Consider the following 23,604-nt stretch of genomic DNA (forward strand, 5'->3'; position numbering starts at 1 on the left):
TTGTTTTATTACACTCTGCTTGCACTTTTTTCAGTGCCATCTGTTTCAGTGCCATCTGTTTTCCAAGTTGTAGTCTTCCTTTGTAATTGGAGACTTTCCAGCACGCTGGCTATTTACTGCCTGGTAGGAGCAGCAACCCACACAAAGTCTTTGCTCACAGCTGCCTATCAATTTCCAGCTTTCTAGCCTTTCGGCATTGCTCACATGTAGCGTGCTCCTTCTAATGCTCATGGGGCACAAGCAGGGACCGACTACAGTGCTCAAGTATGAATATGTACTATATGGTCCCCCCGGGGCACAAGCAGGCATCCACTCCTGCTTGTTCATTTTCTTAACACTCTGTTACTGCATTGGTGAACTGAAACTGAACTCGCTTGCTGAAAAGCATTTACACTTTATTTGAACAGTGTGCCTTCATACATAATGTTTTCAATTTCAAAGCATCAATTGAAATGAAAACACATGCTACCTTTTAGATGCCCATAACCCACCTTACCAACCAAGAAATAGAAAACAAGCCGTAACTAATCCTGCGAGGTAAGCAAGATTTCAAATAAAGTGTAAATGCTTTCAGATAGCGAGTTTAGTTTCAGAAGATTTGATTTCTTACCCTTTTTTTTTAAATTATCATCTTTTATTTATCATAGGGTGTTAAGCAGACACCAGACTCGAACCAGGATCCCTAGAATCGGCAGCTCTCACTGTTTCCTAGCCCTGCTGTAGGGCGCAGTACCTCACATGGCCAAAAGAGGTCACACGGGGCACCCAGTGACAGCCTTCACGCACTTGCTTAAGCTCTCAGGCCTCGCTGCCCCGGTGTGTGCACACACGATTCCCAAGCGCATCCAGGTTGGGAGTACAGCCGGCTTTCTGGCCTCCTGATTCTGCGTTCCTTTCTCCAAACCTCAATTTAACATTTGGTCCAGTCTCTTCTGACAGTTTAGTCATAGCTGTCTGCTATGCGTGTCCATATAAAGTTTGCCCTAAATAAAAATGCATAAATAATAATATAAAAAGTGACATTCCTGCACCGACCACAGCTTGAGAGGCAGTGGTTGTGGAGGTCGGGGCTGGCCCAACGTCGGACCCCCACAGCAGCTCTGCTAGCTAACATTGATTGTCTAATGTGGCCCCTGAAACTCGTGTGCTGGTCCCAGCGCGTGCTGAGCAGATTTTGTCTCTGTTGCATTAATCGCAGCAACAGCCCCGGGGTTGATGCAGGGGCGCGCCTGTCAGCTGACAGCTCCTGTGAGAAAGAAGTGCCCTCAACAGGACGGATACTCCTGTCCACTGCTCCAGCCCCTACAGATCTTGGGCAGCTGCTTCACCTCTTAAGACTCAATGAAAGGCTTCAGGTCAGTGCAGGCTGAGCGGAAGCAGGATCTATTTACAAATGCATGCCAAAGCCAGATATTGCTTATTCGACCTCCATGACCTCCTTTCTCTTGTAGCGGTGCCAGTCACGGTGGCACTGACATTGGGCGCTGTGTCTCTTAAGGCATAGGACACAGGTCTGATCACAGCGTGCCACGCCATGCCCTCTCACCAACCACAATCTACACCTGCAGACGGGTCAGCAACATCTGTCACTCTCCCTACCGACCCTCATCAAAACGGTAACTGACTCCTGTCTCGAGCACCATCACGCTGTCAGAGAACCTGTCTGCAGCGAGTGACCCCACAGTGCCCAGCTGCAGCACCAGGCTGAGCAGCAGGACTTTACCCAGCACTAGGGGTGGGCGGAATTTGCGTAATCGTGTTACGCAAATCTCTGCGAAACGGTAAAAAATCTCTGCGAACCTGCAGAAATTCTGCGAACACGCGGAATTGCTTGTTCGCGATGCTTTTTTACTGTTCGCAATCGCTGTTTGCGGGCTCGGGGGAAATATCTTGCGAACACGCATTTGAGAACGCGAACAAGCAAAAAATTTTCCCGGAACGCAGAATTTTGGGCAATTTCGCGTTCTCAGCGAAACGCAAAATTACCCAAATTCCGCGAGCGGAACGGAATTTACCGCCCAGGCCTACCCAGCACTCAGTGACTCCGTCCGTAAGTGAAAGATAACATAGTGATAAATCATGTTCCTGCTGGAGAGAAATAACTTTTGACTCAATAATAGCGCAGATGGCTTACACATGCGTATAGCAAAGAAAGTGTATTCTGTATATCACAGTACAGTATTTTATGAGGGTAGCATTTGCAAACAACAACAGTCGATCTTATTGAGAACAAAACCCACTTTCTAATCCATTGAAGCACATGTAAGGCATTAAGAAGAACTCTGTCTGAGATTTTCAAAAGCAAGGAATCTCAAATCTCCTAATGGTTACTGGAAGTTACATATGGTGCTGGGTGACAATAGTGAGATAGCGTAAAAAATGCAAAAAACAAGGCATTACAAACTCTATTAGCAATGACACTACCTAGAAAACAAGCAGAAGGGGTGGGGGAGTGCACAGAACGGGAGAGACTCCCTCGGAATGCTTCCGATTTCAACTAATTGTTTCAAAGAAAATACTTTCAAATACAATGTTATAAGTGAAAAACTACCAGAAAAAAATTCTGAATACTGCTAAAAAAGTTAATTTGACAGTTTTCACTCTCTTTTATAGAAACACCCACTTCGAAATGCACACAAACTCATTCCAACAAGCTGGCAGACTTTTTGTGGGAGCAAATCATTCACTTTTGAGTCTTAGAATCAGGAATTGGATTTAAATTTGTTAAAGGCCTGTGATTAGCACAACTATATTTCACCTAGTCGAGCAAATGACTTTGTGAATCGAGTCTGAAATGTTTAGAACAATTGCACTTAAATCCTGACTAGAGAACTCGAGCCAGTCGCAAGCATGAAGAAGTCTGGCGTTGGCTCAGCTGGAGGAAGCCAGAGAGTCCGCCTCCCCCCGTTCAGATCAGAGGCCACCGAAGTCATCTGCGGCGTACCACAAGGATCATCACTCAGCCCCATGCTGTTCAACATCTACATGAGCCCCCTCGCGGCCATCGCACGCCAACACAACCTCAACATCATCTCCTACGCCGACGACACCCAGCTGATCCTCTCCCTCACCAACGACCCCGCAACCGCCAGAACCATCCTACACGAAGGGATGAAAGACGTAGCCGAGTGGATGATGAACAGCCGCCTGAAACTGAACTCGGATAAGACGGAAGTCCTCATCCTGGGATCATCACCCTCCGCCTGGGACGACTCCTGGTGGCCCCCTGCCCTGGGCAGCGCACCCAAACCAACGAACCACGCACTCAACCTGGGCTTCATCCTGGACTCCTCCCTCTCGATGACCAGACAAGTCAAAGCTGTCTCCTCGTCATGCTTCAACATCCTACGTATGCTACGGAAGATCTTCCGGTGGATCTCCACCGAAACCAGAAAGATGGTCACCCAGGTGCTCGTCACCAGCCGACTGGACTACGGTAACTTCCTCTACGCCGGAACCACAACCAAACTTCAGAAAAGACTCCAGCGCATTCAGAACGCCTCAGCACGACTTATCCTGGACATCCCCCGACACAGCCATATCTCCGGACACCTGAGAGACCTCGTTCCGACTCCTCACCCACACACACAAAGCTCTCCACAACCAAGGCCCCAGATACTTCAACGACCGCCTGACCTTCTACACTCCCACCCGCCAGCTACGATCGACCAGCCACGCCCTAGCCGCCGTTCCCCGCATCCGAAGAGCCACAGCGGGAGGAAGATCCTTCTCCTACCTGGCGGCCAAGACGTGGAACTCCCTCCCCATCCCCCTCCGCCTGACCCAAGACCACCTCTCCTTCAGGAAGCAACTCAAGACCTGGCTGTTCCAGCAATAGCGGACCACCCCCCCCCCCCCCCCCCCCCCCCCCAAGCGACTTGAGACCCTCCGGGTGAGTAGCGCGCTATATAAATGCTTTGATTGATTGATTGATTGATTGAGGTGGTGCTGGAACCTCAAGCTCATAACAAGCCAAGCTTTCATGTGGCTTCGGCCTGCCCCTCTCCCTCCACCCTCATGCACAGACGTAAAAACAAAGAATTAACGTTTGGGGTTAAAAACGAGTGACAAATAGATACCCATTTAGTGGCTGATTTGTACTTAATGAAATCAGAACCGCTACATAAATCAGGTCTTCCCCACTTAAACAAATTGTGTATTCTTCAGTAAATATTCCATTTAACCAATTCTCCCGTTTCTTCACTAATGTATATGAAAGCACACGAGTTCATAAATCCAGTTGCACAAAAACCTATTGTTTTTAATTTCACTGACTATAATATTGCTCCTCCTATAAGAATCTAGGCCATATACAGGGTTCATGTGACAACTGTATTCCAGTTGACCAAATACATTGTCGCCAGCATGGGGGCAGGGCAAAATGGATCTACGTTCTTGTTAAAAAAAACTATCACCTTCAATAAGTACTTCGCAGTACAGAACTAAAATATGACATCTTATTATCAAAGCTTTCACATGTTAAAGAAATACACTGTTTTAAGAGACTTTATCATACTTGACGTTATGTGCTTTGTTGTATGATTTACATGGCAAACTCTAAGCGAAAAGCAAGACCCTAGACTTCGTTTGCCATGTTAATATGATGGCTCGCCCACCTCCACTCCTGAAGGCTCAAACATGACAATTGTAAATGCACAGGGCTAGTGACCGATTCCAAGTAGGCCTTGCATTACTAAATGTATGAGCTATTGGTGTGGCATTCTTATTAGCAATGCCAATAGCTCAAACTTTAATAATGCCAGACCTATTGCATAGCAAATGCTTGTTATTTACTGTAAGCCATGTTGCAGAGCAGCCCACGCTTTAATGATACTATTTAATATATTTATTATTTTATTTTATATATTTAAAAAATAATATTTAATACAACTATATTAATGACCATTTTTTTCTCTAAATATTTTTGTACTTACCATTATAAGTATAGTATGACAATATTTTTGACATCAATATTTTCGTCACGTTATTTTGATATGGGGATATTTTGGGGGTCGATATTTTGTCAGGGAACCCATAAGCTTCACAGACTAAATTAAGGAACTAGAAGAAACTGACAGATACAAATAATGAATGAATCATGAGTAAACATATACAAGTGATTAATCCTGTTTAGGCATAAACCTCTGATTCTCACAAGATAGTAATATCATTCCATTCTCCAAACTAACCACACAACGGGTAGATCTTTGGTGGTGCACTATCATTAGGCTTTTCTGTTTTCAGTTCCTTTAGTTGTGAATTCTGGTTGGTGGGATTCAGTGTTTTCCAACAGTTTCAGAAATTGTTAAAATCAGGGGTTACACTTTTTTGCTCCTTAAACATCATTGGGATGGTGTCTTTCTGGTGCTTTTGAATAATTTGTTTTTTATTCCATTGCTTCCTTTGTTCATTCCAAGTATCATTCTCCCTTCTTTCTTTTCTGCTTATAATTCTCTTCTCTGTATCTTTTTCTTGAATTTGCTTCTCCAAGTAACGTTTCCTCTCTTCTCATCTCTTTTCTCAGCACACAATCTGTCTCATTTCGTCATGCCTCATCTTCCTGTCTCATTTGCATCAATCCAGTCACATCCATTGTTCACGATGCACACGGATGGGGATACATTTGCACCCCCTTAAATTTGACTGTATCCAATAAAAAGTCAGTGGTGAACATTTAACACAACCATTCTGCTGTTACTAACCAGCATCACACAGCCCTGTTGTTTGTCTTAAGCTACCAGGAAAGAATCGGGTTCATAAATGTGGTATATGATCTGGGTATAATCCTTCTCTGCATTGTCAAAGAGGAGACATCTGCTAAGGAATTAATATGCAGACTGTTAGATTTTAACGTCTTTGGTGACCAAAACTCCTGCTGTGCAGCTGAGTAAGTAAAGAAGCTTCAAAATGTGCAGGATGGCTTAGGTTCTTTGCCTGTGTAGTTCACACCATAAATCAAGTTTATTTTAATTTATTGGAGGAATTTGTTTATTTGAAAGCTGGCAAAAGGACCACCAAGATTTTTATTTTTTTACCAAGCATGTAGGCCTTTGCTTATTTGAATGCAGTGAGGAGGGCACTGTGCTCCTTCCAGATGTGTGCGTTCCCCAAGATGCTTTACCTTTTTATTCTGTGCAGCATTCTCTATTCTAGTGCATGCATGTTCAGTCTTGGGAATCAGAATGAGTGCACCTCAATATGATTCCATGAAATAAATCACTGTAGTTTATCAGATGAATTTGTCAAACGTTAGGTTTTCTTTCGGCGCCAAATTTTGACATGGTAGCAAGGAATGGAAATTAAACCTGATGACCCCGAGGCTGTAGAAGAAGAAGAAGAATACTTTATTTGATTTGTTAAAATCATAAAAGGGTGGAACTTACCACCATATGATACATCAGCATCTTTGAATCAGAATAAAACAACATGAAACATCATCTTTAAATCAGCATAAAACATAAAACAACACTAGCCCCCATGTCCTGAGCGATTTTGCACAAATATACATAATAGATAAAAATGGGGGGAGAGTTTTTAAATGTTCAAAGGTAAAAAGAAACAGGGGTAGGACTATTGTAAGGCAGACGCCCTCTCGTTGAGGTGTAGGGGCCTGCAACTGACTGTTATAACAGGGGGTGCTACACAAAAAGGGGCTTATATTTGATTGGATGTAACTGTCCCCTCTTATCTCAAATAAAATGCTTGCAGTGTATAAAAATAACAGAGAAGGGAAGGGGGAGAAGGGTGGCTGTAAGAAGAATAAGGGAGGATCTGTGTCCAGCTACAGGGAGTCCATAAGTCCCAGTTCCTCTTTTGCTGCCGTCTTTTTTTCAATCTCTTGAGCAGCAAATGCAAGGAATTTTACGGTTTTACAGGAAAGTTGTATTGAGGACCCGCTAAGGCATTTTATCACAGCCGCCCCGCAGGTCCTGACTTGTATTTCTCTTAAGAATTGGCTTCAGGAGGATCTTTCTTAGATTCTGTAAGGCTGGGCAAATACATATTAGATGCAGTAACGATTCTGCTCCCTTGTTACAGAGGCGACAATCCAAAGTTGACCAGGTCCGTAGCCATGTAGGGGTAAGGTCTTTGCTCGAGAACCACCCAACCTCAGTAGACTTAGTTTCCTCTTGTAGTGGTCCCTGAAACATTCTTGTAAATAGGATTGTTGTTTCAGTTGGTTGTATGTTGGCATCACGAACCAAGCATGACTTTTGCCAGCCACTAATCCTTTGTCTATTTGCAGCGATGTTTGTTTGACGACTTTGTTGGTGATTTGTTTAAAAGCTGTATATGTCATTGGTGAGTGCCAAGCTTCTTCCAGATTTAGCGATAGGAGCGCTTGCTTAAGAGACTTGCACGTGGAATTGGTCTGCCTGGCCTGTTTTTCGACCTCTTCCCAACAGTGATGGGCAAGCGTGTTCTCTTCAGCGTCCCTCATGCGCCAGTAATATTTGGCCTAGACCCCTTGTCTAGCCAGGATCTGATTTGTTAAACCATATTCCAGGCGTATTTGTGCTTGGGAAATATGTCGCGGAATTGAGAAAAGTTTTTTAAACAATCTTGATTGGGCAAGGTGTAGCAAAGTTTAGTCCTTGGTGGCCATCATTTCCAAACCATATGTGATTGAAGGCAAACATTTTGCTGCTATGACCTTTAGCAAATGACCAGTTGAGCTTCCGCTCAGTTTTTTTTGTATGGTTTTGAAGGCGAATTGGAGTTGTTTTGCTTTTGAGTTCCCAAATGGTGCAAATGGTGTTTGTACTTTAATTGGCGGTCTATTCGGATGCCCAAATATTTGTATTCATCCACCTGGGTTAGAATACAAGAATTTATCCTCCAAACAAATTTTGGTCGTTTTTTGCGAGAGCTGGAGAAACATAGGACATTAGATTTTTTAAGATTTATTATTAATTGTGCATTAGAGATGTACAGCGCCAGTTGAGAGATTAGCCATTGTAGACCAAGTGGGGTTTGTAAAAGAAGCACAATATCATCCGCGTATTGCAGGCTCGCTATGGGTGTTTGTCCCAGTTTCGGTGGATCGCCCTGGACTGTGCATAGTTGGAGCTCTAGGTCGGCGGTGTAGATGTTAAATAGGCTGAGAGCCAACACACATCCTTGCTTTAGCCCGTTAAGTGTTGGAAATTTCTCTGTTAGGCACAGACCGTCCCCTTTTTAGGTTTCGACCTGGCGAGGGCACGCAGTGCCCCGCCCAGATCGAAAACTTTTGTCAACAGTATGGATGTTCGGACCGCCTCTGTTTCCCATTGGCTAGCTCCATAAATGGACGCTAGCCATTGGGAGACAGAGGCTGTCAATCCCGCTTTCCCGTGAAAACGCGATTCGGGGGCGTTTCTGTGTCTTTTTTTAAGTACCGCACTCTCCTCTTCCCATTGGCTGGAATTTTACCTTCCACCCAATGGGAAGGGGAGAGCGCGAAAAACACGCCCCCGAATCTGCCGGCCGGGACACCCTGTGACGTCATTCCCGGGCCGCGCTGTGATTGGCTGCCGGCCCGGGACATGACTTGTTTGTTTGTTCTCTCCTTTATGAGGTAAGTTGTGCCCCCTCCTGCCTGCTGTCCGTGTCTTTTTCACCCCCCTTCCGCCCGCTGTCCGTGTCTATTTCACCCCCCTCCCGCCCGCTGTCCGTGTGTTTGCCCCCCTCCCTTCTTTATATGCAAGCATGCATAATCCCGCAGGCAGGACGGAACCATAAAGCGATAATCCACACGAGCAGGCGGCAGCAAGGGATGCCGCAATCTGTCACCCCCTGGTGCCGCGAGAGGTAACGGACCGGTCGGTGGGTCCGTGCGCACACACAATGCCGAGGATGGAGACCCCCCTGCCTCCCTGAGGACCCCGAAGCTGTGTGCGCGAGGCCTCGGTTACTCCCTTCAGGATTTTATCCCTTCGCTCGCGAAGCAGCAACCCTCTTCAGTGGCAGGGCGGAATCCTACCCCACACACCCAGTCTGGTCCGATGCACCACCCGGAGCCATGCAGGCACAAAACGCCCCCTACCTTTGGCGCCCTTACCGTCTCCCATCCCCACTGTTCCGTTATTTGCGGCCTGCCGCCCCCGCTCCCGCCCCCCCCCCCCCACCCCCCAGCCCAAACCCACGTGAATTTCACCGGGACTGCGCCTGACATTCTAAGCATCCCTCGTTTACTGTATCGTTCCCCCTTCATAGCAAAGTGACACTTGTTTTTTGTTCGCTCCGCTAGGAGCCCCCAAATGGTCAGCAAGAGGCGACATCGCCCTCTTACTCGAATGACGCTACCTGTCCGTGTAGCCGCGCTACGCCCTCTGCCAGCAGCCCATGCATACCCATCCGTCCCTTGGGACTGCACTCACCGTCTAGCCTTCGAGCCTTCAAGCCTTTTACTCCTATAAGTGCACACCAACCACTCCCTCCCCCCGTGCACCCCTTCACACTTAATGCACTTTTGGCCGCTCACAATTTTTACTACCTCGCGTATTCCGTCCGCCCACAATTGTCACTATTACCTTTACTACTCATGCATTTTTTTCTTGCTCACGATTTTTTCCCACCTCATGTATTTTGCTTGCTCACAATTGTCACCACCACCTTATGCAACGTCACGTATGCCTTCGCAATCTGCTCTTTTGCAATGTTCCTCACTATGTTTCACCCCTGCCCCCTTCGTGAAGCGCCCTGACAGCCCCGGGCAAAGTCCGCGCCACACAAAAAATGCACAAACAAACAAACAAATAAACCCCTGATTTTCGTCCACGCTCCGTCATTCCAATCAGCCCTCCCGCATATCGTTCCTCTGACCCCCGCAGTCCGGGACCCTGCCGCCGCCCGCCCTGCGCCCTTCCACCTTTTGTCATCTCCCGAGCCCTCCCTTCGAAAACAGAGCCCCCACTGCTTCGAGAGCTGCCCAGCCCCTCCTCCCTCCCCCCCGACAAATGCGCACTTCTCATCACACCTTCATTTATTCATTTATCCATCTATGCGACCCTATATAGCGCGAACCCCACCCGAAGGTGCCAGAGCGCCCCACACAGGACCCACTTTCAAGCAGAAGGACTGACGGTCACAAGCGGAAAACAAATTTGCAACTTTTGACTTACACAAGAACCAGTTGAAAAACATACGGACTTGCAAACCTGACACCCTCCGTGTCTCGCATGCCCAACCGGCAGTTACCCTACGCCCACCTGGCCTGCATCCCCAACCACCCCCTTCTTGTCCTTGAGCCCCCCGCCCTGGGCGCAACCGTACCCACCCGCCCCGTGGCAGAGCACCCTCCTACCCCTGGACCCCCTGACAACGAACCCTCCGCGCCGTTAAATATGTCCTTCCCCTTATTGCTGAGGGCCATTGTCTGCGCGGCACTCCCGCGATCTCGCCCCGTGTCGGCAGTTCTGCCCACAAGCCCCCTCCCGCCCCCCACCGAACACCCAACTCCCCTGCCCACTGTCCGGCCAAGCCACCTCCTGCTCCCGACACCAACCACGCACCCACGACGCGCCTCTGCGCCCCTAACGCTTACATGCAGGCGCTCCTCCCGCGCGCCCCTCACTGGCACAAGTCCCGAGGGCTCGCCTATCCCACGGCTCACGCCTACCCACATGTGCTCAGCCTCACCCCCTCTGCTGTCCCTGTTGTTGCCTGACCACCCTGGCAACCCTGCCCCATTCTGACGCGCGCCCCTGCCTGGCCGGACACCACTTAGACCTTCTTATGCGCGGTGCCTTAGTTACTATCTGTGCCTAATTCCTGCCGTATACCTTTCGTGCCTATTCTCCACGAGTGCCAATCAAAACATCTGCTGATGCTACACATGCTTAGCTCTGCTTAATTCCGCTCCCTTTGCATTGGAGCCCTATTCTCCGAATGGCACCTAATTGTACGTCTCTCGCCCGCGCTCATCACCCTAACTCCCCACATTCTTTCTCCTGGACGGCCGCAAACCCAATTCATCCCTCCTTAACCCTGCCATCAGACCCCCATTATGCCTCCTCGCTTGGCGCCCCTTATCGCTATCCTAGTATGTATGTCTTTGCGCCTCCCATAGTCCCTCCGCACCTTCCTTACCTACCCTCCCGTTCTTTTATTTAAGAGTTGACCTTGCCCTCTTCTTGCATACCCCTCCCGATCCCTTGAAACCGCACTCAAGGTCTAGACGTAGCCCCCCCCTGACTTTCGTCAACCGATCCGTCTATCCAACCCGCTCCTCAGCATTCCTTCCCTTGACCCCCGCAGTCCGGGACCCCACCGCCGCCCGCCCTGCGCCCCTCCACCTCTTGTCGCCCCCGAGACCTCCCTTCCAAAACAGGGCCCCCACTGCTTCGAGAGCTCCCCCTCGCCGACGAATGAGTACTTATCATCCTACCTCCAGCAAACCTGACACCCTCCGTGTCTCGCATGCCCAACCGGCATTTACATTTCCCCCACCTGCCCTGTGGCAGAGCACACCCCTACTCCCGGTCCTCCCTGACATCGAGCCCTCCGTGCCGTTCACTATTCCCTTCCCCTCATTGTTGAGGGCCACTGCACCCCGCGACCTCACCCCGTGCTGGCAGTTCTGCCCCCACGCCCTCACCCGCCCCCCACCAAGCCTCCCTCCCCACTGTCCTGCCAAGCCACCCTCCTGATTCCAACCCCGCACCCCCTGCGCCCCCAACACTTTACAGCAGGCACCCTTTCCCGGGCGCCACTCACTGCGTACATGGCCCGAGGCCTGCTACTCCCATCCTTCGCACCTACTCTCATTCGCTCGGTCTCACCCCCACTGCTGTTATTATTGTTGCCTGAGCACCATGGCACCCGGCGCACGCCCCTGTCCCACACGACGCCCATTAGACCATATCTGTGTGCGAATCCTTTTGACACCATTACTTGGTACTCCGCCATGGCCTTGCCCGCGCGCGGCACGAGCCACTCGGACAGCACCCCATTCCAGCCACAAAGAGCCTTGCATTTGCCCAACCAGAAACCAACCCCCTGCATAGCCCAGGCCTGACCCCCGCCCGCTCTTAACATTTCACTTGCATTGCACCCTCTACCCCCTCTTCTTGCACCTCGCTCCCGGCCACCGCCGCCCAGCTCCCCCTGCTGCCCAGTGCCCTTCTCCCGCCCATTCTCTCCTGGCCCCCCAGGCCCACCCCTCCCCCCACCTCACCTCGCACTATGTCGACGCCGCACCTCTTCTCCTGCCAAAATTCCCCGGAGAAAGAGGGCCTTGTGCCCGGTGCCCACCCTTAAATAGCCCTTATCTCCCTAACAAATTCCTACCTTAAATTTATGGCTGAGCTGGCCCAGCCCCAATGCTTGGTGGGCCCGCTCTTTCTCTTTCCCTGCCTTTGCTCCCAGTGTTGCCAGATTTTTTAAGCATTCTCTAGCCCAAAGCCAACCAAAAAGTAGCCCAATGTAGCCCAATATTGCTACTGTAAGGAAGAAGGAGCAGGGACAGCGTCAAGCAGGCGGTGAATGCATAGGAATTGATGTTGCAGCAGGCTGCCAAGTAAATCTTTGTCTAGTAAAGCGCTTTAACATACTACTTTGCTGGAGCGCTGGATATATATTTATTATCTGGCAACTAGCACAAACCAAAATTTTACCGCACAACCAGAAAACAATAGCCAAATTGTGAGTGATCTAGCCCAATCTGGCAACACTGTTTGCTCCCCTTATCTCCAGCCAATCATTGGGTGCGCGGGCTCTGCCTCCCAGGGGTGGCCTCCACTGAGACCCCCGGTCCAGCCACTGTCCCCCTCCCCCTGGGGAGTGGGGGGGGCCGAACCAAGGGGCAGAGGAGGCGGGAGCAGAAGGAGGGTCTACAGGGGCGTGCAAACCATAACAATAAAACACCCAGCTGGCCACCTCCTCATCCTTCCCCTCGCTGGCTGCTGCCCCAGCGTAAAGGATGCGGCAGGCAGCGCGCGAGAGCCGGCCATTCAACCCGCTCTAATGGCAATGCGGTGTGTGTGTACGAGCGGCGGATCCGCGGGCTTCCCCCGGGTCCTAGAGCGCACCCGTTCGCTGCCTGGTCTGAACCAGGCTCAGCTGACAGCTAATACAATTATCACAACCTGTCAGCTGGGATTGGCTGTCCGCCTGCCAGCCTCGTTGGCAAACGGCGGCCGCAGTCCAAGGGAAAAGGCGAGGCCCGCAGTCAACATTAGCTCAATTGAATTGCCTCTGAAATACTGTTTACTGTTGACAAAAAAATGTTTATTATGCCCCCCCTCCCGCCCGCTGTCCGTGTCATTCTTTTCGCCCCCTCCCGCCCGCTGAATTTCCCACTGAATTTCAAGGAGCGTGATGCTATACTGCCCATTTCTCGTCAGAAGGGTATCATAAACTACTAGGGAAATGTTCTGTCTTTTTATCCCGATTTTATGGCCACAGTCCAGGCGGCGCGGAAAGAATTTCAAGGTGTCAAAAAACTACGAATGAAAGAACAAATTCCCTATGCAATGCTTTACCCCGCTCGCCCTCATATAAACACAGATGAAAATGCAAAGATATTCGCAACCCCAAAACTAGCTATGGATTTCGCCAAACCACTGAGACGGAAAAAGCAATCTTCTATCACTACCTCAGATGTTGATGATTGATATACATACTAGTTCTATGCACCTCGCCCACTCGGCTACAGGCGTGGCCACATTTGCCTGAAAACATGTTACTTATCTGTATTATTGTGTTGGGTGGCGAGGTCGGCAGACCCGACTGGTGCTTGTATACGATGCAATGGCTAGTCTCACAAACGAGCTTCTGTTCATTTTTATTTGTCTATAATGTCACCTGTATTTTCCATTGTGTTCTTGTCTTTGTTTTCGCCTGTACCTCTGGTGATGCAAAGGAGGAGTGTACTAACATGGGTAGCACTACACAAGAACATGGGAAATGACAAACTAATAGTAACTTCCAATCTAAGAAATGTGTTTGTAATTGGTGATTCTTGTTAATTAAGACCATCTTTAGTTTGTAGGTTTCGTTTGGGTGGAAGTCTTAAAGCAGCACATGCGGTTTATGTGCGGCGAACTGGTTGCACCTATTCAATGGACAGTTTTTCACCCACGGCCAGTTGTTGCTGGACACTTACAAAACAGTGGTCTCCAGTCTGATTCACGTTTATGGAGAGAGTTGCTCGGAGCTGTCTAAAACTGCCTTACCTTTTGTGCTTTTTGCTTTCTAATGTAAGAAGTTGATTCGGTGTTCGGATGTGTGGGCAGTGCAAAATGTTTTGTTTGTTCGTTTTTTCCCCTCAAAGCACATTTCTGTAACGGGGAGGCTAGTGTTGGTAGCAGGTTTAAGGGAAATTCTGGTGCTCAGAAAATGCACGACAGGACCTTTTAGTATCAGTTTTCAAACGACTTGAAAACATAGCGTCTGAATTTGTCCTCGCTTTTTTTAGGTCGAGCTGATGTGGCATTCATGCGAAGCATGAATGCATCAGCTCGACAACTTATGCTGCCCGTATTTAGGAGAGCGGACAGCTATCAGACGCGCGCTTTCCCATTGTCAGATTTCACCTCGGGAGCGCGCGTCTGATAGCTGCGCATGCGCGGTGCAAGCCCTGGCTCTCACACAGACACAGGCAGCCCCCACCCCTCTGCATGCACGCACGCACACACACAGGCGCAAGCCCTCGCTCACACACAGACACAGGCAGCCCCCACCCCTCTGCATGCACGCACGCACACACACACAGGCGCGCGCATGCACACGCAGGCACACTATCCCCTGCCTCGCATTCTCTCAATCACACACAGTCACGCATGCGCACACACATGCACACACACACACACGCACGCACACATGCATACACACACAGGCCTTCACATTAGCCCTGGCCCCCCCTCCCCTCCCACTCACCGGGCTCTTTCGGCGTGTTCCGTGTCTCCTCTTCAGCGCTGGTCGGAGTCGGCCGGCTTCACTGCTTCCTCGGCGGCGGCGGGCGGAACTTCCTGCTGGATTGCAGGCCCCGCCCCCGTCTCGGCCAAAAGTGCCTGACTTCCGGTTTTCACGGAGCAGGGCTGCGGCGGTGATTTCGAATGCTCTACGTTATTGAATGGACGCAATTTACAGCACATCGTCACAATTGACGACGTCAAGCACGTAGACACCGGTGCAAGGTCACGCAGGGGGTCAAGAAACGTAACTCCATTTTGTAAAACCGGTAACCTAGCAACATACAAGAAGCACATCGGAACTCTTCCGTTAAATAAATATAAGTACTAACAAAGCTAAATTACTCATCAGTGACACGCACACTGCGTGTCATTTTGGCAAACCATTAGTGACGCACACAAGGTGTCATTCCGGAAAACATTACCTCATCAGTGACACGCACACTGCGTGTCATTTCGACAAACCATCTGTGACACTTGTTTTTTCAGCGTTCCATAAGTAAGGTTAACAACCCCCCACATACACACACACACAGACACAGCCCCTTGCATGCAGTTTATAAACGTAGCCCTTTGCATGCTGCTGTAAAGTAGGTTTATAAACTACACAGGGGAGGTGGGGTTGATTGACTGCATCTTGGAAGACCTTGTTTACCTCACTTTTAGGAAGGAAGCTGACTCGTGGTATCACAGAAATGTAAATATCGGGGTCACCACCAGCCCGAAGCATAGTTTTTTTGTGGCAAGATTTCAACTGGAGGCGTTCTGGTTACTCGCAGCAGGTGCATTAGCCGACAGAATTTTCTCTTGGCACGTTTCTCGCTGGATCGGCGTGACATCAACCTGTGCGTTGATTGGGTGCAATTTATCCGTGTAGTGCTGCAGGCTGCAATTTCGAGAGATGTCCCCTCTAGATAAACCTACCATATGGGTGGTTAATCTGTAATGCTGTGGACGTGACATCCTCCACCTGGCTGAGAGACGTCTCTCCTCAGTTGTAAAAAAAGAGAGATTACAAGTCAGCCAACGGTGCTTGCAGTATTATGCACACTCCTGCACAGACAGGGCTCTCGAACGCTTGCGGCGCGCTGTTGCAAGGGCCCTGCGACCTCAAGGCGCTTTGCTAAGCCAGCCACCCGGCCATTAACATGCAGGTTGTCCAAAGTCCAGCGCGGTGAGGCAGGCAATCCGCTGTCATCCAGCTGTTACCATTCAAGAGGCACTTGCCGCAGCGGCGTAAGTGCACTTCAGCACAGGAAGTTATCTCCAAGGCCAGGCCAGGCAAACAGGATAAGCACACTCGAGTCTGCGAATAGTGCCTCTCACTCTGCCTCCGTCCCAAGAAGTCCCCTTTTTAGATACACCCTGGCAAGACTTTTTATTTTAAAGGCTTTATGCTTCTTAATAAGTTCCTTCCGTTTATAAATGTCTTTATTTTCATGTCCTTCTGTGAAACCTCTTGCCAGAGTGGCACCATTTTGAAAATCCGCTGTGAGTTATTTTTTCCAAAGGTCTGACTTTCTTCTCTTTTGCCTGACTTGTTGCGGACTCTCCCCAGCCCCACTAGCATCTCAGAGGTCTCCTTGATAGGACTTACATGGTTTAGTACCTCTTCACCCTCTTTTTACGGTTCACTGTTAATGCAATAGGCCTCGCATTATTAAAGTTTAAGCTATTGGCATTGTAAATGACAATGCCTTTTATTTGTTTGCATCGGTGCATAAACAAGCACTTTGTACTTATAGTCTATGCTTATGAGAAGCAAGGCTGGCAGTCTCTTTTACTGCCAGCCTTGCTCAGTGTAAGCATGGACTATACATTCAAAGTGCATGTTTATGCACCGATTGCAGATTTTAAAAACAAATGAATAAAAGACATTGTCATTTACAATGCCAATAGCTCAAACTTTAATAATGCGAGACCTATTGCATTGTAAATGCTTGTTTTACTCCAGAGGCTGCCTCTCCCAGTGGGAGTGTTGCCCGCTTCCCTCGCTGCTGTGCTGTGTTTTCATCCTCCTTTGAAGCAGGTCTCTCTGGGGATTTCTCGGGTGACTGTCTTTTGGCCAGTCTTAGATGGTAAAGCTATTGGAACTTGTGCATTCTGTTTTTATTCACGTTTAACATGCCTGTTTTTCAGATCTCCTGGTCCCCTCGTTGTTTTCCGAGTCTTACTGAAACGTTATTTTTATGTGCAGCACTTAGATGCGTTTGTAATCAAACCAGACTTTCAAAATTCCAATGCGTGGGCATTTTCTTGCCTTACTTGTATGGAATTGTATACAGAAACGTGCAAGAAACTGGTATGAATTTAAAGGCCCGGTGTCCCTTATTCTGGCGTTTTTGAAGTGTGCACTGCCTAGGTTTAATACTATGTGCTGCCCTGTGTTCTCACCGTAGCACGAGCCTCGGGGTGTAAACAGGCGGTCACATGAGGAAGAAATACTGCTGGGTAGGTGTTCCGGACTCCTTTAAATAGAAATGAATCTCCCCCAACCCTGGTGTCCGGTGTAAATACGTTCTCTTAAAGTGCCTGGTAGGTTCACGAGATTCATGTGGATGAACCAAAACTTGGGGATACATGTAACATGGTATGAAAAAATGTATCGTGATATTCTGTCAATGCAAGTAGGAGGGCGGAGGTGGTACTGTTTATCAAGTAATGAGCATGGGCGGGAGGTTTTTAAGTTTTGCCTGTGTGTGTGTGTGTGACTGCTCCTGGGTGTGTGTGTGTGTGACTGCTCCTGGGTGTGTGTGTGTGTGTGTGTGTGTGTGTGTGACTGCTCCTGGGTGTGTGTGTGACTGCTCCTGGGTGTGTGTGTGTGTGTGTGTGTGACTGCTCCTGGGTGTGTGTGTGTGTGACTGCTCCTGGGGGTGTGTGTGTGTGACTGCTCCTGGGTGTGTGTGTATGTGACTGCTCCAGAATATGTGTGTGTGTATGTGACTGCTCCAGTGTGTGTGCGTGTGTGTGTGACTGCTCCAGTGTGTGTGTGTGACTGCTCCAGTGTGTGTGTGTGTGTGTGTGTGTGACTGCTCCAGTGTGTGTGTGTGTGTGTGTGACTGCTCCAGTGTGTGTGTGTTTGTGTGACTGCTCCAGTGTGTGTGGGTGTGGGGGGGGGCTTTGGGTGTGGCTGGCTCTGGGTGTGTGGGGATGGGTCTGTGTATGTGTGTGTGGTAGTAATTGCTGTCTGCTGAGTTCGTCCGTAGGGTACAATAGTTCTCACATTTGCGAGAGGTTAAACTATTGGCAATGTAAACTTCTCCAAAGGCGAAACCGTTGCATTGTAAATGCTTGTTTTATTTGGACCCAAGTATGGGAATATAAATTGATGATTGCTCCCAATAATTTGGGAGGGACGCCCCAGGCTTTCATTTGTGCCCATAATTTAGGTCTTGGCACTTTATCAAAGGCAGCTTTGAGGTCAAGAAAGCATGTGTATAGAATGTTAAGTGTTGTTGATTGCTTTCTTAGCTAGGAGAGTTAGTGCTGATAAGTTTGTTAGGGTACCCATTCCGGCCCGGAATCCTGTTTGCGTCATTGGGATCAAGTTTTTACTTCTGACCCAAGTCTCCAGATCTGCCAAAAAGTTGGATGCGTAGATCTTGGCCTCAATGTCTATTAGGGCTATTAACCTGTAGTTGTTAGGGTCTGAACGAGTCCCCGATTTGTAAATTGGTTGTGTAATGCTGCCCCTACAAGAGTCCGGAATATTCCCGGTGCTTAAGCTATTACTGAACAAGGGGGATAAGTGGCTGGACCAAAACGTAGGATCTTGCCTAAATAGCGCGGGGCTCCATCCGCTCTCAGGTGATTTATAGTCCTCAGAACCTGCTTTGGGGTAATCTGCGCTGTTTCTCCTGTATGCTCCAAATTGGGACACTTACAGCTTTCTTTAATTTGAAATAACTGTGTTGGGGTCTGTGACTGGAGCTACCACCCGTACCAGACTGTGGGTGCGAGATGAATCTTTTTGCAAGCTGGAATTCCAAGCTTCTGGGGTTGTTCTCGAACTGGGGATCGAATTGAGCTCTATTGGGTTCGCAGTTGTGTTATCTATGCGCGTGTCCAATGTAGAATTATATGTTGAATCGATGTGTGCGCTCCATATTTGATCTGTCATGTCCGAGTTAAACTGCCGCTGTTTGCCATTTAGCATGAGGTTTATTTTAGCCAAGAACTGTTTGGAGTTCCGCTGCTTGCTGGCATGGAGTATGGTGGACTCCAAGTATTCCTTATACTTTTGCTTGGCCGCCTTGGTTTCACGTTTTAGCTCCCGGGGCTGTATCATGAATATGTTCTACTGCAGTATGCGGCTAAGACCAGACCATGCGTCTATTGTTTCTAAAATTGAGCAGTCTGCAGCACATGCTTGGAAAACAGAACAGTGGCAGTCTCTTCATATTTCTAAGCTGCTCTGTCTCTAATTTATAAGCTAACACATAGACTTCCTTAGTTAATATATGCAATGTAAGCAGCTCAGTTTCCACAAAACCGACAGATGGTCCTCTTTTAGGCCTATTCTTGATTGCTGAAGATGTTCATCGTGTGGTCTTTGTCCTTGTGTATGAAAGGAATGCAGTTTCTACAAGTATGTTTTTCAGACTTTTGCCATATAAATCTAAGAACAGGCATGTTAGGTATGGTGCTTTATGGGATGACATTCGTTTTAGAGGCATCCATATGAACAATGTTGCCACAATCTTGATACTTGAGCTTTCAGAAAGCAAAGCTCCGTCCTGCACCATGGCGATGCCTCTTGCTCCGTACTGTACTGTGAGCCTGCTGCCACTACACAACAGTGTGCAGTGGACAGTGAGCTAAATCCATATGAGTTGAGTCACAATCCCAGAGTGGCATGGAAGTAGGTCCAGGGAGTTTGTCCAAGAATCTTGCAGGTGGTCAAAGGTGCATATTAAGTGGTTTACTTTGGCCCAGGAGCATCACAGCAGGAGAATCCATCACAGGAAAGTGCTTAGAGGTAGAACCTCCTCTTCTACTGCATTTATGTTGAAGGGCACCTAAGCTGTAAACGTGAGCAAAATCCGATTTTTGCGGTTTCTACTGAAAAATAAATATTCCTTTCAGTGATTTTTTTTTATTGGTTAAAATTAGTTTCAACTAAGTGTGTCAACTGGTTGATGAGTGACTGGAGAATAGAGCGATTTATTAGATTTGGAGGCCTATGATATGTAAGCAGTCACTTTGCCAGTACTGGAAGAGCTTGGCAATGATGGTGATGAGCACAAAATGATGCATATTGAATATGTAATAAACTATGGAGGGAAACACATTTTAGGAGAAGAATTTGCTACTATCAAATGAGAGGTACTTAGGTTGATATTATAAATTCACCTTCAGATAAGTGAGAGAAATGCAGGTGGGCTGTGAAGCCTTTGCTGCTTTAACTGACATCTGTAGAGGAGTCACTGATGTTTGCAGTATTGTGACTCATTCATCAGTCCATGTTTAAATGAGAATAAGGAAAAATCTGTATAAACTAGAGAGGATGGTCAGCATGGTGCAAAGACTGCATAACACCTATAGCTCTGGAGGTTGAAGAATTCAAGCATGCACACCAAAAAGGAAAGAAAATATTGTATGACTTTAACATAATGATCATGAGTATTGTATAATGTGCACTGGACAAATATTTGCAGAAGCAACTTTTAGACAACCATTTTAACCTTAGAGGTTAGATATAGCAGCACCTTGAAATATTTAGTCACAGAAACGGTGAGTCCATAATGCATTTCCATAGTTGATGAGGACAAAAATAGTGACTGGATTTACCAAGACTTGTCATTGGCACATTAAGATATTTAGTACTGGAAATGTTATGAAAAAGCTAAAGCATAATTAAAGGCATATGACATATAAATTGTAAGCTGATTAAGGATTGTTTGCAGTCGTGTTCTGTACATTGCAGGAAAGTAATTGGTCTTTATCTTTCCTCTTCTAGGAGCACAGCATTATCCTGAATGGATCAGTAATGGTCAGTACATCCAGATTACCAACTTCTCACGCAGGAGAGCTTTTTTATGACGATGGCTGGGAACGCTACAAGCTGTGCATGTGTGCAGATGGAACTTTATTCAGAGTTCAAGTAAAAACACGCAACATGGGGTGTCAAACGTCAGATAACCCATGCGGGAATACACACTAAATGCAGAGCCACGTGGGGCAGAAGATTTCATCAGAAGAGTTATTATGGTTACAGAAAGTGCTTGGCTGAACTGTTTTCTCTGAGGTGTAATATTTCATGATTTGGACTGTGTTCTAGCACATGCATAACAGTATTAACTTCAACATGAAATTAAGATGTTTAAATTTAAGATTATCGGGTGTTGCCTTCGCAATCAAAGATGGAAAAAACTAAATGTATATAGTTCATTACATCAGAACTGGAATACAAGATTATAGAAATCGGAACATTTCAAAGTCGCCATGCACACTTGCTGCCACTGTTTTGGGGGAAGTTTCCTCCCTTGCTTGATTTGTGGTGAAACTATTTGGAAATGGACATTGGAAATGATGATTCATTTTGTAGTTCAGTTAGTTACACCATGGATGATAACTGTTCTTCAAATTTTCAAAAGTGAATTTAATTGAGACTTACTTTCATCTAAATCAAAGGACAATTCTGAGTGTGATACTTTAAGGAGACAAGTAACTTTTGACTCTTCATTGGTAACCTACAATATGACATAAAAACACTTGTAAAAACATATTTTGCTCTATAATACTTGGTTGGAGTCACTTTATTTTGTATAATTTAGCAACGCCAGTAGCAACGTATTTAATACTACACTTTGTGCAAAGGTCTCTTTCTCTAAGGCATCTCACCAGCCCAAAAATTCCCCTTAGCTTTTGAATTTATTCTCTTAGGAGTTTTCTGAAGTACAAAGTGGTTAACACTTTATAATTGTGTTAGCAACTTAGTTGAGATACTTGTAACTATTCCAATCCCCGTTTAGAAATGGAGAGCATTGGAGACCCTACAGCTTTGAGAGATTTAGAAATGAAATAGGTCACACATTTGACGAGAAAATGAAGGAGTAAGACAGTTTGTGCAACATCTAACTTATTGTATAACATAAAGACAGACTGAACCATAGACGTTTTGTGTTTTTCAGCGACATAGTTATAATCCAAAATAACAATGGTTACAAGGATCCTTAATTAACACTGTATATAATTAAAGTTAAAAACAAGTGGCCCTTTTTTGACTCAGGTAAGAGACTTAATTATTCAGGTCTCTCTTTTTCTAAACAACTGTCCTCTTTTTTCAGGACTTCCATGACCGTCTAAACTGGTAGGTGATAAACTTTGAGAACCTGACCTGCTTTTTAACAGGTCCTGAAGAAAGCCCCTGACTCGGCTGGGCATATATATGGGGCTGAAACATGTTGACCACTCACATGGACAAATGAGTACGGTTGATTGGTAACTTGTCTTCTTACGCACCACACCATTTTTACTTTCCTACATTCTGAACTGAATAAAACTTTTTAAGTTTGGTAATGAAGGCAATTTTAACTCCCCTCACTTGAGCACCACTTATCACTACTGTATTACTAGTGGGTCTACCTCCAGGTGGAGGATAGCATAGCAAATAAAACCTAATGATGATGCTGTCACGTTTATAATTAGGCGGATAATCAAGATATTCCCCGATCACCTATGTACGTGAATGAGGGTTTTTGAAGACGGACAGAATACCTGACCCTGGTTACACAGGTACAAGTGATCCATTCTCCATTGACAATGGGTTTGTGACATGCACAGCATAAATCATAACAACCAAGAAAAAAATCTACTTTAGTCAGTCAACAAGGAAAGCATATAATTTGGAAGATTCTGATGGCATTTGACATAATAGCTAAATCTGTTAATATTGCATCCTAAACCATCATCACCAGGTCTGTTTAGAAAAGTCAGAACTGTAATTGAGAAACGATTTTGAAACCGAGTCATTTGCTCATTTATTCGCTGTTGACTATGACCAGCACTTCTCTGAGACTATTGACCTCTCAGTCTGTACAAGAGATTCTGTGAGTTGTAGTAAGTAGTGCTTAACAATTCAGGTTTATGCATTGAATCGAGTTAAGGTTAATTAAGAACTTGGACACATCTCAAGCTTAGTTGTGTTAGGACTAGGAGGGATATTATGTATTCACTACTGAATCTGAGACCGTCTGTGGGGTCGATTATGTAAAACCTACTTCATAATTCTGGTGCAGCACAATGTAAGATTGAGTGGTATGTCAATCTTCCAGAGAGATCGGAGATAGATTAGAAAGATAGGAAAAATTGGTGTAAGAAGGAATCAAGGAAAACCTATAGTCATAAGGAAGTATAATGTTTCCAACTCAAAATGATCTATCCATGAAGAAGTACACTGAATTATGCAGTGGTTGTCACCGACAACCTTGTTGCCACTATCCGCTCCATGAAAAAATGTAGTGTCCGATAATTTTTATAAAACAGTGATTTCCTTGAACTACGAGATTTTAGCCATTTCCACAGCCATGTATTATTGTTTTCTGAAAAAAGTATATATATATATATATATATATATATATATATATATATATATATATATATATATATATATATATATATATATATATATATATATATATATATATATATTATATATATTTATTTTTGTGTCTTGAAAGAAATATCCCTTCATATACTGAGAATGTTA

The 23,604-nt window shown here is 46.6% G+C and overlaps 1 protein-coding gene across 1 annotated transcript in view; it reads left to right on the forward strand.

The window, feature by feature from the left end:
* Window positions 1–22,696, forward strand: part of SGCB (sarcoglycan beta) — a 292,490-nt gene extending 269,794 nt beyond the window's left edge. Inside the window, exon 6 of the mRNA XM_086962654.1 lies at window positions 20,854–22,696. Within this exon, the coding sequence (XP_086818780.1) occupies window positions 20,854–21,057 (204 nt within the window). The 3' untranslated portion in view covers window positions 21,058–22,696. The remainder of the gene's footprint in view (window positions 1–20,853) is intronic.
* The last annotated feature ends 908 nt before the right edge of the window (window positions 22,697–23,604 follow it).

The sequence above is a fragment of the Lissotriton vulgaris genome, chromosome 3_1, assembly GCF_964263255.1.
Source record: "Lissotriton vulgaris chromosome 3_1, aLisVul1.2, whole genome shotgun sequence".
In the NCBI taxonomy this organism is placed as follows: Eukaryota; Metazoa; Chordata; class Amphibia; order Caudata; family Salamandridae; genus Lissotriton; species Lissotriton vulgaris.